General features: G+C 38.8%; 1 protein-coding gene across 1 annotated transcript in view; it reads left to right on the top strand.

Moving 5' to 3' along the window:
• Positions 1-9,205, top strand: part of Ecpas (Ecm29 proteasome adaptor and scaffold) — a 123,498-nt gene extending 114,293 nt beyond the window's left edge. Inside the window, exons 46-49 of the mRNA XM_059254400.1 lie at positions 1,021-1,126; positions 2,783-2,871; positions 6,188-6,259; positions 7,757-9,205. Coding sequence (XP_059110383.1) covers positions 1,021-1,126; positions 2,783-2,871; positions 6,188-6,259; positions 7,757-7,896 — 407 coding nt within the window. The 3' untranslated portion in view covers positions 7,897-9,205. The remainder of the gene's footprint in view (positions 1-1,020; positions 1,127-2,782; positions 2,872-6,187; positions 6,260-7,756) is intronic.
• The last annotated feature ends 5,422 nt before the right edge of the window (positions 9,206-14,627 follow it).

Genomic DNA, 14,627 nt, shown 5'->3' with positions numbered 1-14,627 from the left:
TCAAAAGAAACTATCCATTTGTGAGTGGTGTTATGAACTATAGTGGATGTCAGATTGCTTGATTAACTTGCTTAATAGCTATATAAAGTTAAAGTAGGGAATTCCATAAGAAAGGTAACAATATAAATAAGACTTTAACACAAGACATAGAGATGTGCATTTGTTTACCAGTTTCTGAGCAGAGAGCCAAGGCATTTTGTTTCAGAATATCAGTGTTGCATACTAGCTTCTCACATTTCACAGTATCAGCTGTAATTTCTGTTTTTTGTGTCTCTTTGAAGTAGAGACACAAATCACAAACTGTTATGAAGTAATCAGGGTAGAATTTTTACTCCTTATGTTTTATATTTAAACCTTATAAATTTTATAGTAGGTGTCCAACTTATGGCTCATTGGCCACATTTGTCCCCAGGGTAGATAAGAAAGTGGCCCAACATGTTGAAAATGATGTCACATTGCAGCATCAGAAGTTTGGAAAGCCCTGTTCTAAACATTTAAAACCAACTCCTATCAATTTTTCATTTTTTGTTGAGTTTATACTCCTATCTATTAGGATAATAGTAATTGTCTAATGATGAGACACTTGTGATTGGGACTAGTTTATGATAAAAGACTGACTGTTAATCAACTTGTAGCTGGCCGAGGACTCTAGAGGGCGCTCGAGGGTTCTTCTGCACTTTTTGGTTTCCTTAAGGGAATTTACAAGTGTGGCTAATCTGCGGCCTCTACTCTGTGGAAGACACAGTGCCTCAACAGCAAACCATTAGGACAAACTCACGTGTGTGTGTTTGTGTGTGTGTGTGTAGGGGGCTCTGATCACGGAAATGTTTTTGGAAATTAGATAGAAAATCCTGCTAAGAGTTTGGAGAAAATTCCATGTCCTTTAAAGGCATTTATTGGCCCTCATATTCTTCCACTTTTGTCTTTCTTTTAATGCTGCATCTTCTTTTCTCTATTCCTCCTTTGTCATCTTTCACCTTTGTACATATTTCTTCCTCTGTCCCTTCATCTTCCTCCCAGGCTGTTACCGTCAGGAGCTCTGCAAACTGATGTGTGAGCGGCTGAGACTCAGCACATGGAAAGTGCAGCTCGGTGTCCTCCAGTCGATGAACGCCTTTTTCCAGGGGTAATTTGCTTCATGATCCAGGTTTTTATTTTATTTCCCTATTGAATGGAAGTCTTAACATTTATACATTTTTATTGAAAATGGATTCTTTTCTCATACAGTGTATCCTGATTATAGTTTCCCCTCCGTCTACTCCTCCCAGTGCCTTCCCACTTCCCTCCCCTCTGGATCCACTCCCTCTCTGTCTTTCATTAGAAAAGAACAGGGTTTCTAAGAGAACAACCAAAAGTGACAGAGCAAAATCTATCATATCAGAGTTGTTCATGGCAATCCAGCAGGAGGAAAAGAGTCCCAAGAGTAGGAGACACAAGAGCCAGAGACCCACTCGTTCTCACGGTCAGGAGACCCATAAAAATACTCAGCTAATGGCTATAAAATATGTACATGGAGGTTCTGGCATAGACCCATGTAGGCCGGGTGCTTGCTGCTTCATCTCTCTTCATCAGTCTCTGTGAGCTCATATGCGCCTTGCTTAGTTGATTCAGAGGGCTTTGTCCTCCTGGTATCCTCTGTCCCCTCTGGTTCTTACAGTCTTTCCACTTCTTCTGAGGGATTCTCTGAGCTTCGAAGGAGGTGGTCTGATGTAGACCTCTCATTTAGACTCTCTCTCTACATAATGTCTGGCTGTGAGTCTCTGCATCTGTCCCATCTGCTTCTGTCAAATCAGACATTGGTTGGCTACTCACACAAGTTCTGTACCACCAATGCCCTAGTGTATTTTGCAAGCAGGACAGATTGCAGTAGGTCAAAGGTTTAGTGGCTAGGTTGGCATCCACGTTTCGCTTTTGGTAGACTGCAGAGTACCTTTCCACACCAAAGAGACTAGAACATAGGAGTGAAGGCTCCATGTAGACACCAGCTCAATGTCTCTATGTTCAATTAGTTGTGTGGGTATTGTCCTGGGCAGTGGGGCCCCACTCTCTACAGAGAGCAACCCTTTGTCTTGGCAACAGCCTGGGTTGTTTGGAGATTTCCATGGCACCCACCTTGGCCAACAGCTCAGTTGAATGCAGCCCAGTCCCATAAGCCTCTCCTGGCTACAAGAGATGACCAGTGAGACTCTTTATCCCCCAATACTAAGAGTCCTCATTAAGATTACCTTCATAGATTCCAGAAAGTTATCACTGCACTAGGTTTCCACACCACCCCACAAATGCCCCTCAGTGCTAGCCGTCTCTCTCTGCCCTCTTTTCCCTCTATCCTATCTCCTCTGCACCTTGTTCCCTGCCCCCTCCCCACCTGTCCCCAGTCTGCCTATAAAATCTACTTTCCCCTCCCAGGAAGATTCATACATCCCCCCTCAGACCCTTCCTCTTTACCTAGCCTCTCTGGATTATAGCTTGGTTATCATTTACTTTTCAGCTAATATCAACATATAAGTAATTACATACATACCATAGTTATCTTTCTGGGTATGGGTTACTTCACTCAGGATGATTTTTTTGTAATTCCATCTACTTGCCTGCAAATTTCATGGTGTCATTTTTTAATAGTGCAATAATACTGCACTGTGTACATTTACACAGTCTTATTAATTTAGATACCACTAGTATATGAAGTAACATAATAAAGTGATATGTTCAGCTAGAAGTTATGCTAGGAAAGTTTTAAACTGTTTGTTATGAGTAATATTGTATATCATTTTCATGTTTATAGGTTAATGCTTTTGGAAGAAGAACATGCAGATCCTGAAGCTCTGGCTGAAATTCTTCTTGAAACTTGTAAATCAATTACTTATTCTTTAGGTGAGTGAGTAACTAGATCTTGAGTAGTTTTTTATTGCTGTTGTTTATTTTGTTTTTGGTGCTGGTGCTGGTGGTCCGGCACAGTCCTTCATGTATGCTACTGGGCAGGCACCCTACCACTGAGCTACATCCTCACCCCTTTTTTGTTTTGAGTTAGGGTCTCTATGCTGCCTAGGTTGGGATTGAGTTTATGGCCTCAGTCACCCAGGTAGCTAGGATTATAGTTTGTGTCACTGTCTTAGTTATGATTTCTATTGCCGTGAAGAGACACCATGACCAAGGCAACTCTTTTAAAGGAGAACATTTAACTGGGGCTGGCTTATAGTTTCAGAGGTTCAGTCCATTATCATCATAGTGGGAAATGGCAGTGTGTTGGAGAAGTAGCTGCATCTTGATGCGCAGGCAGCAGAAGGAGACTGAGTGCCACCCTGGGTTTAGCTTAAGCATATGAGACCTCATTGCCGGCCCCCATAGTGATAAACTCTCTCTGACAAGGTCACACCTACTCCCAACAAGGCCACACCTACCAGTAGTGCTACTCCGTAAGACTGTGGGGGACATTCCTGTTCAAACCACCGTAGTCACCACACTTTGCTTAAGTAACTCTGATTTTAAAACTAAGGAGCTGAGTCTCAGGATCTAGATTTCTGGAACAATTACCGACTGTTCTGTTTATATGCTTGCTATATGTCCCCTAACAAGGGTGTTTTATCTGGAATTACAGTAGAATTTTAGGTTTGTACCTTTACGTCAGCATTAAATATTTATTTAAAAATAATTTCCAGTTTTATAAAACAGCTGTTAAAATAGTTCAGTTAGTACCTGTATATACTTAATCAAGAACCATTAGCTGTGGATAGGGAATACTGTGTTCCCTTGGGGCTTCTTTCTGTATGTATCTTTTTCCTGAGCACTTCAAAAGTATATTGATTATAACATGTACCTTTATTCTTAAATTCTTGAATGTATATTCCTTTTTATAACAACAGTATAGTTATCAAATATATACAGTATTGCATGGATGCAGTGTTCTTTTATCAATTTTTTTCTTATTCATATTGTAAATCTTAAGTAATTGTTTTTGTAGGATCTCACATCCCCTTCAACTCTTCATTAAAAAATATAACCCAGGACCACATATTAAATATAATTGTCATAATTTTATAGTCTCTCTTTCCCTCTTTTTTCTTTTTTAGACAGGGTTTCTCTTTGTTGCCTTGAGTATTCTCAAACTCGCTCTCTAGTCCAGGCTGGCCTTGAACTCACAGAGATCCTCCTGCCTCTGCCTCCAGAGTGCTGGGATCAAAGGCGTGAGCCACCACACTCAGCCTTTGGTCTTTTTTCAACTGGTACCCTCCTTCAGCCTTTCTTTCTCCTATAGTATATTCGTGAGTTTGAAGGATAAAGCCTTTCTCTCCTCTGGAAAAAAATAATAGTTCTCATTTGCTGTTCGTTTGGCATTTCCTCAGGCTTGGGTCTAGCTTATGAATTCTGATGTTAGTAATGTTTTCCCTCACATCAAGAGGCATGCAGTGTCCACAGCTTTCCTGATTTTTCAATGTTAATTTTGTTTATCTAATCAAGGTACTACGGATTTTCTCTCTAGTATCATTCTTATTTTTCCTCATGTCTAATAGATAGTGCTTGAGAACATACTTTAGGATCATTCAAATAATCTCCTCTTCAAAACTGCATCTATTAAACAGTTTGTGAGAAGACAACATAAGACCATGTGAATGTACTTCTCTTCAAAGTTTATTCTTTAGATTTTGCATACATCGATGATTCTTCTCTGAGCCAGTTTTTTTTTCTATGATGATTTTTTTCAACTCTAGCCCTTTCTCCACATTAACTATTTGGTAGTTGGCATTTTGTTTTGAACAAGATTCTTCTCTTCTTCCTATTTATTTATGCATCATTAACTGGTATTGATTCATATCCCCCCCAACAACTTCTCAATGTTTTATAATTAATTATTTTTAGAATTTATCTTTAATTATGTGTATGTTCAAATGAGTACTAGTGTCCACAGAGGCCAGAGGTGTTAGGTTCTCATGAAACTGAAGTTACAGGCTATTGTGAGCTGCCGATGTGTGTGTAGGGGCTTGAACTCTGGGCCTCAGGATTACATGCTGCTGAGCCATTTCTCCAGCCCCTGATTATTTTCATTAATTAATTGGTTACTTAATTGTTCTAAATATGGCTAATGGAAGTCCCTTCAAGCTGATTCCCTTTTGGTGGGTCACTATCATTTTTTTGCAGTACTTCACTGCCCTGGACTTGGATGCATATTAATTTTGGTTAGACATTGTGGAGATATATTGTTTGTAATCTAGGAAATAAAACTTACCTGAAGATCAGAGGACAGAGCCAGCCAGACAGTTAGCCACAGAGGCCAGGCAGTGGTGGCACACACCTTTAATCCTAGCACTCGGGGCAGAGGTCCGTCTGGATCTCTGTGTGTTCAAAGCCACCCTGGACTACATGAGATTAATCCAGTCTAAAAGAGAAACAGAGCCAGGCAGTGGTGGCATACACCTTTAATCCCCGTATTTGAGAGTCACACGCCTTTAATCCCAGCACTAGGAAGGTTGAGACAGGAAGTGATAGGGGTGGGCAGAAAAAGGAATATAAGGCAGGAGGAGACAGGAGTTCCGTGCCCTTTCGCTGAGGACTCCGGGGCGTTCAGTCTGAGGATTCGTAGAGATCTTTCAGGCTAAGAAGTTGGTGGGGTAAGAAGTAGTGGCTGTGGCTTGCTCTGCTTCTCTGATTTTTCAGCTTTCATCTTGATATCTATCTGACTCTGGGTTTTTATTATAAGAACATTTAGGATTCGTGCAACAAGACATTTTCTCCAAAAACTTAATGCCTTTTGTGAAACAGTATGTATCAACGAAGCTTGTTTTATTTGTAATTCTTAGAAGTAGCATGCTGTTGTGGATATAGAGCTGGAAGCTAACAGAATTGTCTTTTCAGGTTTCTAGGTGTTCCTAGATGATGTTCTTTGGTAAAATGAGGATCATACAAATTAAAGACCTGTCTTATGTATGACATGATGACTGTGTGTTTGGGATAGTGTCTTTTGATCTCCTTCATCTAAGATGGGTCTTTAAATATTACCACGGTCTACAGTGCCTCAAAATAATGAATGTGGATATATAGCATAATTTAAGTATTTGATAATAATTAGCAAATAGAAGTTTACTTCAAAAATGAATCTACAGAGTTTTTACTTTTTGTGTTTCAGAAACATTAATTTAATCTTGGGAGCTCTGTCTTTAAAACATACTTATGAATTACATGTTTTTCTTCTTAGAAAATAAGACCTACTCATCTGTGAGAACAGAAGCTTTATCTGTGGTAGAATTACTGCTTAAAAAACTTGAAGGTGAGTTCTTCTGATTAGAGCACTAAAAATCTAGGATATTTCATGGCATACACTTTAGAAATTTTTTATTTCTGTTTTTACTGATGGTATAAATACACATTAATGTATGTGCACATACAAGTAGACTATACAGAACTAAAGTCACGAAATTTTAAAGATTTCAATTTTGTTCTCTATGTTCATATATTTCTAATGAATTATTAAGCTATAGTTATCTTGAAGTAATTGAAGTAATAAAGTTTTGTTTCCATCATGAACTCTTGCGAATCTTAGTTAATCTCAAAAAGTGGTTGTGGACAGAGCAGAGCTTGTGGTGTGCATGTAAATAACAGGACACAGGAGGAGCTGCAGGCTGTTTGATCCAAGACCCACTTGAGTCACATATTCCCAAAAGCATGTTTTAGTCCTTCATTTCTTTCTCTTTCTCCTTTAAGAAACCTGTAGATTCTGTGTTGTGCCAGTGGTAGAAGAAAAACAGCTTCTCTCCCCCTCCCCCATGTTAAAGAACTGTCTCTGGTTTCAAAGAGAGACCCTTTTCCCTTCTTCCTCCGCTTCCTTTTCTTTTGGCTGTTCTCCTAGTCCATGAATTAATGTGCAGAAATGAAACCGTTTTCATCACAGCCTTGTGAACTTGGCGTTTGTACTTCCCCTCTTTTTTTCTTAGCAGCATATCCTAGGTCTCTGCAAAATGGGCCCTTTAGACTCAGTGATACTAAGTATGGCATGGTGTACTTTTTTTTCTTAAAATAAAAAAGCCTAGGCACTTAGCCATATGGTTGAATTCCCATTTTTCCAGGTAGATATTAATATGGTCTAGATAACAAAAGTGAGGTAAAATAACTTGCTTGAAGCTGGACATGGTGGTATAGGCCTGTAATCCCAGCCTTGAGAGGTGAGGCAAAAGAATCGGGAATCTAAGGCCAGCTTGAGCTACAGGAGACCCTGATACGACAATAATTACTTGCTTGAAGTCACATCACTAGAAAGTGACAGAGCATTATAAATGGAGTTAAGATTTGCTGTGCTTTCTTATTTTTTAAAAATTTCAATACTTACATGGCTCTCCAGGGCTTTCTGTTAAGAAAGGAGTAATAAAGTGTTACCTACTTAAACTGTACAATTATGAAACTTATCAATTTTTTGGCATGTAAATTACTAAATAGCCCTCTGTTATAGCTGAGATGCCTGTTTTGCTCCTGTGCTTGGATGCGTCATTCTTCCCACTTCTCTGTAGTGTAGCTCATCTCCCTGGGTCTCATTCACACTGCAGAAGGAAGGGGTGAAGCTCCCTGATGTGCCCTCAGGCTGTTGGCGGGGGTGGGTTTGAGACCCCTCTCCAGCCTGTGACTGTTACATGCTGTTCTCTTTATTAGAGAGTGGCTGTCTCATTGCTTGGGGGATAGGATATATGGAAGAACGGGTTAGGGTTGTTTTTTTTTTTCTTTTTTCTCCTTGCTTGTTCTATAATTATTTTCTTTCTTTTTTCTTTTCATTCAGAAGCTAAACAGTGGGAAAGTTTGACAGCAGAATGCAGAAGACTTTTGGTTGAGTCTTTAGCTACTATGGAGACAGACAACAGACCCGAACTGCAGGAGAAAGCCTCAGTATTGAAGAAAACACTTGAAAGTCTGGGATGAGTGAGAATGGGAGGAAAGAAACAAGTGCCGTGTTCTTTTGGGATTGGAAGTTTGGAAATGGTGGTGTTCTTTAAAAAACAAGTGGGGGAGTAAAGATTACTCTGTAGCATGCATCATTCCTTGGCTGAAATAAAAAAAAAAAAAGCCTTAAATTTTGCTTCTTACTAGCTTTATTTTACTTGTCTTTAAAGTATGTGGGCTAAGTGTGCTTAGTAGAACTTGGGTTTTCAAAAGGTAGTTAGTTGTAAATAAGTCTGCCAGCCATTGTTGCTAAAAGAACTGAAACTATTATAAATGGAATACAGAGCAAAGCTGGATTAAAATCTTTGAACTACATCCAAGCTAAAGTTATTGCAGGAAGGGATCCTATAAGTCACTCGATTTATAATCCACTTGCATACCCAAAGTAATAGGGTTGGGAATGACAGCTTCCTTCCTGAGGGCAGAGTCAAGGCCATACCCAGAGTTTAATGTCCTGTCCTAGATACTTTTCTCAACCTGCTCCAAAACCAGTGTTACCTTGCCATACCCTAGAAATTCCCAAAGGGAGGTACATTTAGGGTCTCATACAACAGTTCTTATACCAGAGCTAAACTGACTCTTTATCACTGGGTTCTTGACAGTCAGATGCTGCACATTTCCTGTGTATAGGTAGTCAATTTTTAGGAAATGGTTGTTCAGCATGCTTACAGGTTGAGAATAATTGGGGTTCCATAAAATTCTGATTGAAGTCTTTTCACTAGAAGATGAAAATAGATGGGAACAAGGTTGTTCTTCTATCTGTATCTGTGATTGTGTATTTTTTTTAAAATCTAAACAACAGTAAAAGAGACTACCTTGGTTTAGACCACTTAAAATCTCAAAACTGTAACGGTAACAACATTTTCTACTACTTACTGTCATGTGTACAGTGTGACGTGGTAGGATAGACGGAAAGCCTTTTATTTAACTGTCTAGGGATTTCTCTTTCTTAAATGCCCTTTCTCAAATTAGCATGATACCATTCCAGGAGAACTGCTGTTGCTGGGGTCCTCCCCTGCTTTCTGCTGCTCTGGCACCTGCTGAAGGGTGCAAAGTTGGTTTAACTTAAAGGTTTATGGTAAGCTAAAAACTCTAGCTTGTCTTGGGTTCTGGAGCACAAAATTAATTTATACATTTGGTACTGTCCCCTTAATGACATCAACACCTGGAATCTCTGTGTTCGCTATTTTTGGTGGAAACTCAATGTTTATTAGTTTGGTATTCTCCAGACCAGTGTATTTAAAATATTTTTAACTGTGACTCACAATAAAAATAACCTTTTACATCATGACCCAGAATGTGTGTGTGTATGTGTGTGTGTGTGTGTGTGTGTGTGTGTGTGTGTGTGTGTGTGTGTGTTATGTATGTATGTTTGAATGTAAAATCTTTAACTGAAATAAGTATTTCTTGAAGAAATAGTTAAGTTTGATGTATTTTTATCTCTGTGTGTCTCTTGTTGTAAATGTTCTTCAGACTCACTACATTTGTTTCCTAATTCACAACTAGGTTGCTATTCACGTTTGAACAATACTGTCATTGATCATACCTGAACTTCTATGTTTGGGAATGTTTCTGAATGAAAACTGTTTACAACTAAAGTATTCAGTGCTCAGTATCGTCTTTGCTGATACTGTACTGTACTAGTGAGTTTGCAGAACATCGTGACTGTTAAGGAATCTATTGTGGAATTGCATTTAAGGAAGACTTTTGCTTTAGAGAAAAACAAACGGCCTCAAATGTTCTTCAGAAAGCTGTGGCCTCTCGGGTCTTGGTGTTTGGGGATCAGCATTGAATGACTAAGGACCTATCTGACTTTCATTTGTAGTACCCGGGGTACTTCCTTGGCAAGAATACAATGCAGGTCAGGTATGTTGAAGGTGAGAGTGTAAGGGCAAGAATGACATACTTGGTCTGTAGCAAATATTGAAACCTCATCAAATTTTATGCTTTTAAAGCTTTTTGTTATTTAATATTGGGGGTTTCCCCTGGTGCTGAGAGTGGTGCTAAGACACCTGAACCTTAGTGCTATTGAACTGCATTTCTTTTACTTTCTTGAGCACATTTCTAATTTATATACTTAATGCCTTCATGTTTGCTAGTCAAATTATTTTCACAGCTAGTAATGTTGTTACTGTTTCAAATGTAGTTTATAGTTGGTATACATATGTTTACTTTCAAAGTTAATAACCAGGATTTTGTAATTGTGAAATGTTGGGACTGGTGAACAGGTGGTAAAAGTACATTCATTCATAGATCATCAGTCTTTGTTTGCAAAAGCAATCTTGAACAGGTTTGGTTTTTCTCTATATAGTTACTTCTATTTGCCACACAGATAACTAATTTGTAGAACCTGTTTCCTATTCCTGCCATTAGTTCACTAACTATATCTTTATTGATTTGTGAAAAGGAGATGTTTGAAATGTGGCAGTTGGATTAAACATGAAAATGGGCTACAGTTTTGGTAGTCAAAAGCAGCTGTTCCATTGAATGTTTGTGCCCAATTTACAGTTCCTGGGGGATCTTGTCTATAACATAGTCCACCTTTATAAGGGGGCTACCAAATCCCCATTGCTTTGCCCTTCCTTTTTAAAAACTCATGTATTATTAACCAACAAGAAAAAGAATAAAGATATGACCTCACTGGTTGGTGCTCTATCAGCAGTTGTGCTGTGTGAGCACTGCCTGCTCTTGGGAACATTTCTACCTGCTGCTGTCATAGTATATTCATGCTGCTTGTTAAGTTCAGGGAGTTATTTTGACATTGGCACTACTGAACTGTGCAATCTGTCATTAAATGGATGTATATGTAATAGATTTTTGTATTTTATATGCAACTTCTTCATAGATCTGCAATATGTACTTAGCTACCTAAGCATGAAATAGACTTACTTGAAAGGAAAACCTCACCTATACCCCAAAGATATTAAATGGTAAATAAAAGCTGCATGACTTGGTGTTTTGAAGTAGTGCTTTTAGTTTTTACTAGTTCTGTTGGAAAGTAATCTGACTGCTAACATTTTGATTAGTTGTTCTTTAGGAAGGAAGGGAGGGAGGAGAGAGGCCTTACTGCCTGGCATCTTCTCAGCTATGTAATTAATAGAAATTTCTGATTTAAGTTTCTGGGAGTTCCAAGACATCATGAACTGCTGCTGCCACATACTTGGAAGAAACTTGGTTCCATGATAGAATTTTCTGATAAAAGTGACTTTATGTGAGCATGTAGAAGCAGAAGGCGGCTGGGATTAAAGCATTGCTTACTCCCACGTGAGTGCCTACCTGCCTGGGCTGTTACAAAGCCGTTAGTAGTTTTGTCATAGTCGCTTCAAATTGAGAAAGAATGTTGCAAAACATGGAAATAACCAATCTTTCAAATGATGTTTATGGAAAGATTTAACAGTTTCTTTACCTTTAAAAATGGTATTGTGGGGGTAAGATGGTAGATGAAATGTTTCTCCAGATGACTCTTCATGAGAAGAGTCAATAGTAAAGGAGAAGCTAGGATATTCTGAGGAAAGGAAGATGATCATTAGGAATAATGACAGATGGAAAGCATGGAAAATCTGGAATGTGGTGAAGAAAATAAACAGCTCACAACTCCAGCCCTGACTCTCTTGCCTGGGAGGGGGACCTGAAGTCACAACTAGATGGTAAGTCAGGCAGCCCTGATCATGGCGGATTGACAGTCCTGTAGGAGATGCCCATAGTCGTTTGAAGACCTTCAATACAGTCTGACAGTGACTCCTGCACTGCAGGCTAGCTTAGAGAAGAAATCCATTTATGTATTGTTCTTTACATCTCAGATTGCTATGTAGCCAGGCACCTTTACCTTGAGAGGGAGCCTATTTGAGATAGAGTGACTTTTGGTTCTGGTGGATGACTAGGGTTCCACAACCTTTTCCCTACCACAAGATAATTGAGAGCTAGGTAAGGTAATCCCAGCAAAGAACCATCAGGGAGTATTTAGAACGCTTAAATTGGGAGATCCAGAGAAAGTGAATAAACATTTAGACACGTGACCTTCAAAATTCAACTGTAGGGTAAAAACAAGCAAACCAACCAGTGAAATTGAAGTGATAATAGAGTCCTGACAAACAATGGCCCAGGACTAGATGGATTAACAACTTAATTGTGCCAACACTCAAACTGTTCCATAAAAATTGAAAAGGAATGTGTTCCTACTGATTCTACAAATCTGGTATTGCTTTGATAGCAAGAAAAACTTAGGCAATTTTCTTAATAGTGATGCAAAGATTCTTAATACTGTAAATCAAATTTAACAACACAATTAAGATCATATACCAACATGTTGGTTTCATCTCATTATGTAAGGGTGATACCTTAAGGGCAAATCAATAAATAGAATATAGCATATAAATAAAATACAAAAATCACATGTCACTAGATGAAGAAAATGCTTTTGACAAAATCCAACATCTCTTCATAATAAAAGCTTCAAAGAAACTAAGAATAGAAGGATTTGTACCTTAATGTAATAAAGGCTATGTATACAAAGTCATGTAGCTGACAGTATACAAAATGGGAAGTGCCGAAAACATCTCTGAAGATCAGGGATGACACAGTGTGCCCCGCCACTATAATACTTGAGTTCTTGGCCACAGCCTTAGGCAGGGGAAAGGAGTAAAAGTATACAAGCCGGAAAGGAAGGTGTAGATGATATTACTACCGGGGAAATTGCATCGCTTTAGGAATCTAAGAACTAAGAACAGTTTTGGAAAAGTCCCAGGACAATTTTAATAGAGTTTAAGAGAAAAATCTCAGGGCAGGAAAGTAAATCTCTGGAGCTTCCAGGAGGAGGAAGATGAAGAAGAAAAGACAGATCTTTTTGAGTTAAGCAAACTAGGCAAAAAGTAGTCACGTGCAAATTGGCGGGGGGGCGGGGGGAGGTTAGATAGGACCAAGTTCGAAGTGTCAGGGAAAGTATGCATGGGAAAATGATACTTCTGATTAATTCAGAAAAGCAGGCAGACTTAGGAAGATGCGTGGCTATGGCTCTAGGCAGCTGCACCGAGGGTGGACTCTGGGGAGGGAAATCATCAAAGGGATAACAGTTCTTCCTGTCTCTTCGACATGGTTTAAGGTGAAGTTGCCTTCCTGGGGAACAGTCCCCAGTCAGACTGGCTGAACCAGAATGTTAGATCTTCTCTCAGAGATGCCTTTCTCTTGACCAAAAGTAAAGCTTTCCATTGAGGAGCCTTTAATACTGCAATATCACCCCTCTAAAGAGATAACCCAAAATCATTTAGGAGATGGGCTGAAGTTGGGGAATGGATATAACTCATTTTTACCAAGAAAATTCAAAGGTTCAGTCCTAAAGCTCTTCACCGGAAGTGATTAGTGCCTGGACTGAGTTTTGGTTCCTCACAGCAGCCTCCAGGCAGAGGTGTTCATTTAGGAGGTAAGAAACCTGATAGTCCTGGCCAGAGGACCAAGGACATTGCTGGAGCTGCTGCTTTTGGGGTTCCTGCTCTGAAGTGCCTGTTGAGTTCCTGTCTTCTGTGCTCAGTTTGTTTTACTTAGAAGACCCTAAAGACTCCACAGAAAACTCTTAGAACATACAAATACCTTCAGCAAAGTAGCATGGTACAAAGATCAGCATAGCTTCCCTTATATACCAATAATGAACATGCTAAACAAGAACTCAGGAAAACAGTTACACTCAATAACAAAACCCAACAACAACAACAAAAAACAAAAAGACAAAACTAAGAAACCTAATAAGAGATTATACAGTGAAAACTAAAGCACTGAAGACTAGAAAATCCAGTGTTCATGGACTGGCAGAATGAAGTACATAAAAATGAGAATACTATCAAGGGAATACAATTGTTCATAGGACTAGCATGATGCTAGCCTTGAAGCAGGCACATAGACCAGTGGACTAGAATGATGTCTGATAGTTACACTTCTGGTTACAGATGGTGCGCTTACCCATGTGCATGCGTGGGATGATTAGAGGAAGGTAAAGTTTTCTTAGCATCTTAATAGTTATAGGCATTATTTTTCCCTTATCAAAAATACAATGGTGCACACAAATGGATGTGTGATAAACTGGACTAGTCAATATTGACTGAAAAGTTCAAAATAATTGATTAGAAATATCAATTTTCCTATTGGAATCAAATAATTTGTCTTCTATGGGTCTGCATTGCCATCAAATGGAAGCAGTGTTCTTGATATGTTTTTGGGTCTTAATTCTGATCCCAAATATTATGATGCTAATTTTTTATGCAATTAAAACTATATCATTGTGAAACTCCAATCATTGAATGGGTACTTACTGCTTTGTGTATAAGGTGATGCAGTGCTTTTAATAAAGTGTTGAATTAACATAAAATGAGTTTTTTCTCAAATTTCATGTTTTTAAAGAACAAAGTAAAGGAAGTAAAATGCCAAATAGAGTCCTAATGACTTTGTAAACTGAAAATGTTCATGTTGACAGTTGACAAGAATCATCTTCTCATTTCTGAATTACTTCATTAGTAAAATTTAATTTTTCCTTAGTGTCTTAGGGTTTCTATTTCAGTGAAGAGACATCATGACCATGGCAACTCTTATCAAGAAAGCATTCAATTGGGATGGCTCGATTACAGTTTTAGAGGTTCAGTCCATTATTATCATGATGGGGAGCATGGCAGTGTGCAGGCAGATGTGGTGCTGGAGCTGAGAGTGTTGCATCTTGCAGGCAACAG

This window comes from Peromyscus eremicus, chromosome 2 (genome assembly GCF_949786415.1).
Source record: "Peromyscus eremicus chromosome 2, PerEre_H2_v1, whole genome shotgun sequence".
NCBI classification, from domain to species: domain Eukaryota; kingdom Metazoa; phylum Chordata; class Mammalia; order Rodentia; family Cricetidae; genus Peromyscus; species Peromyscus eremicus.
Note: the sequence above shows the minus strand (reverse complement) of the source record. Positions and strands in the feature narration are given on the sequence as shown.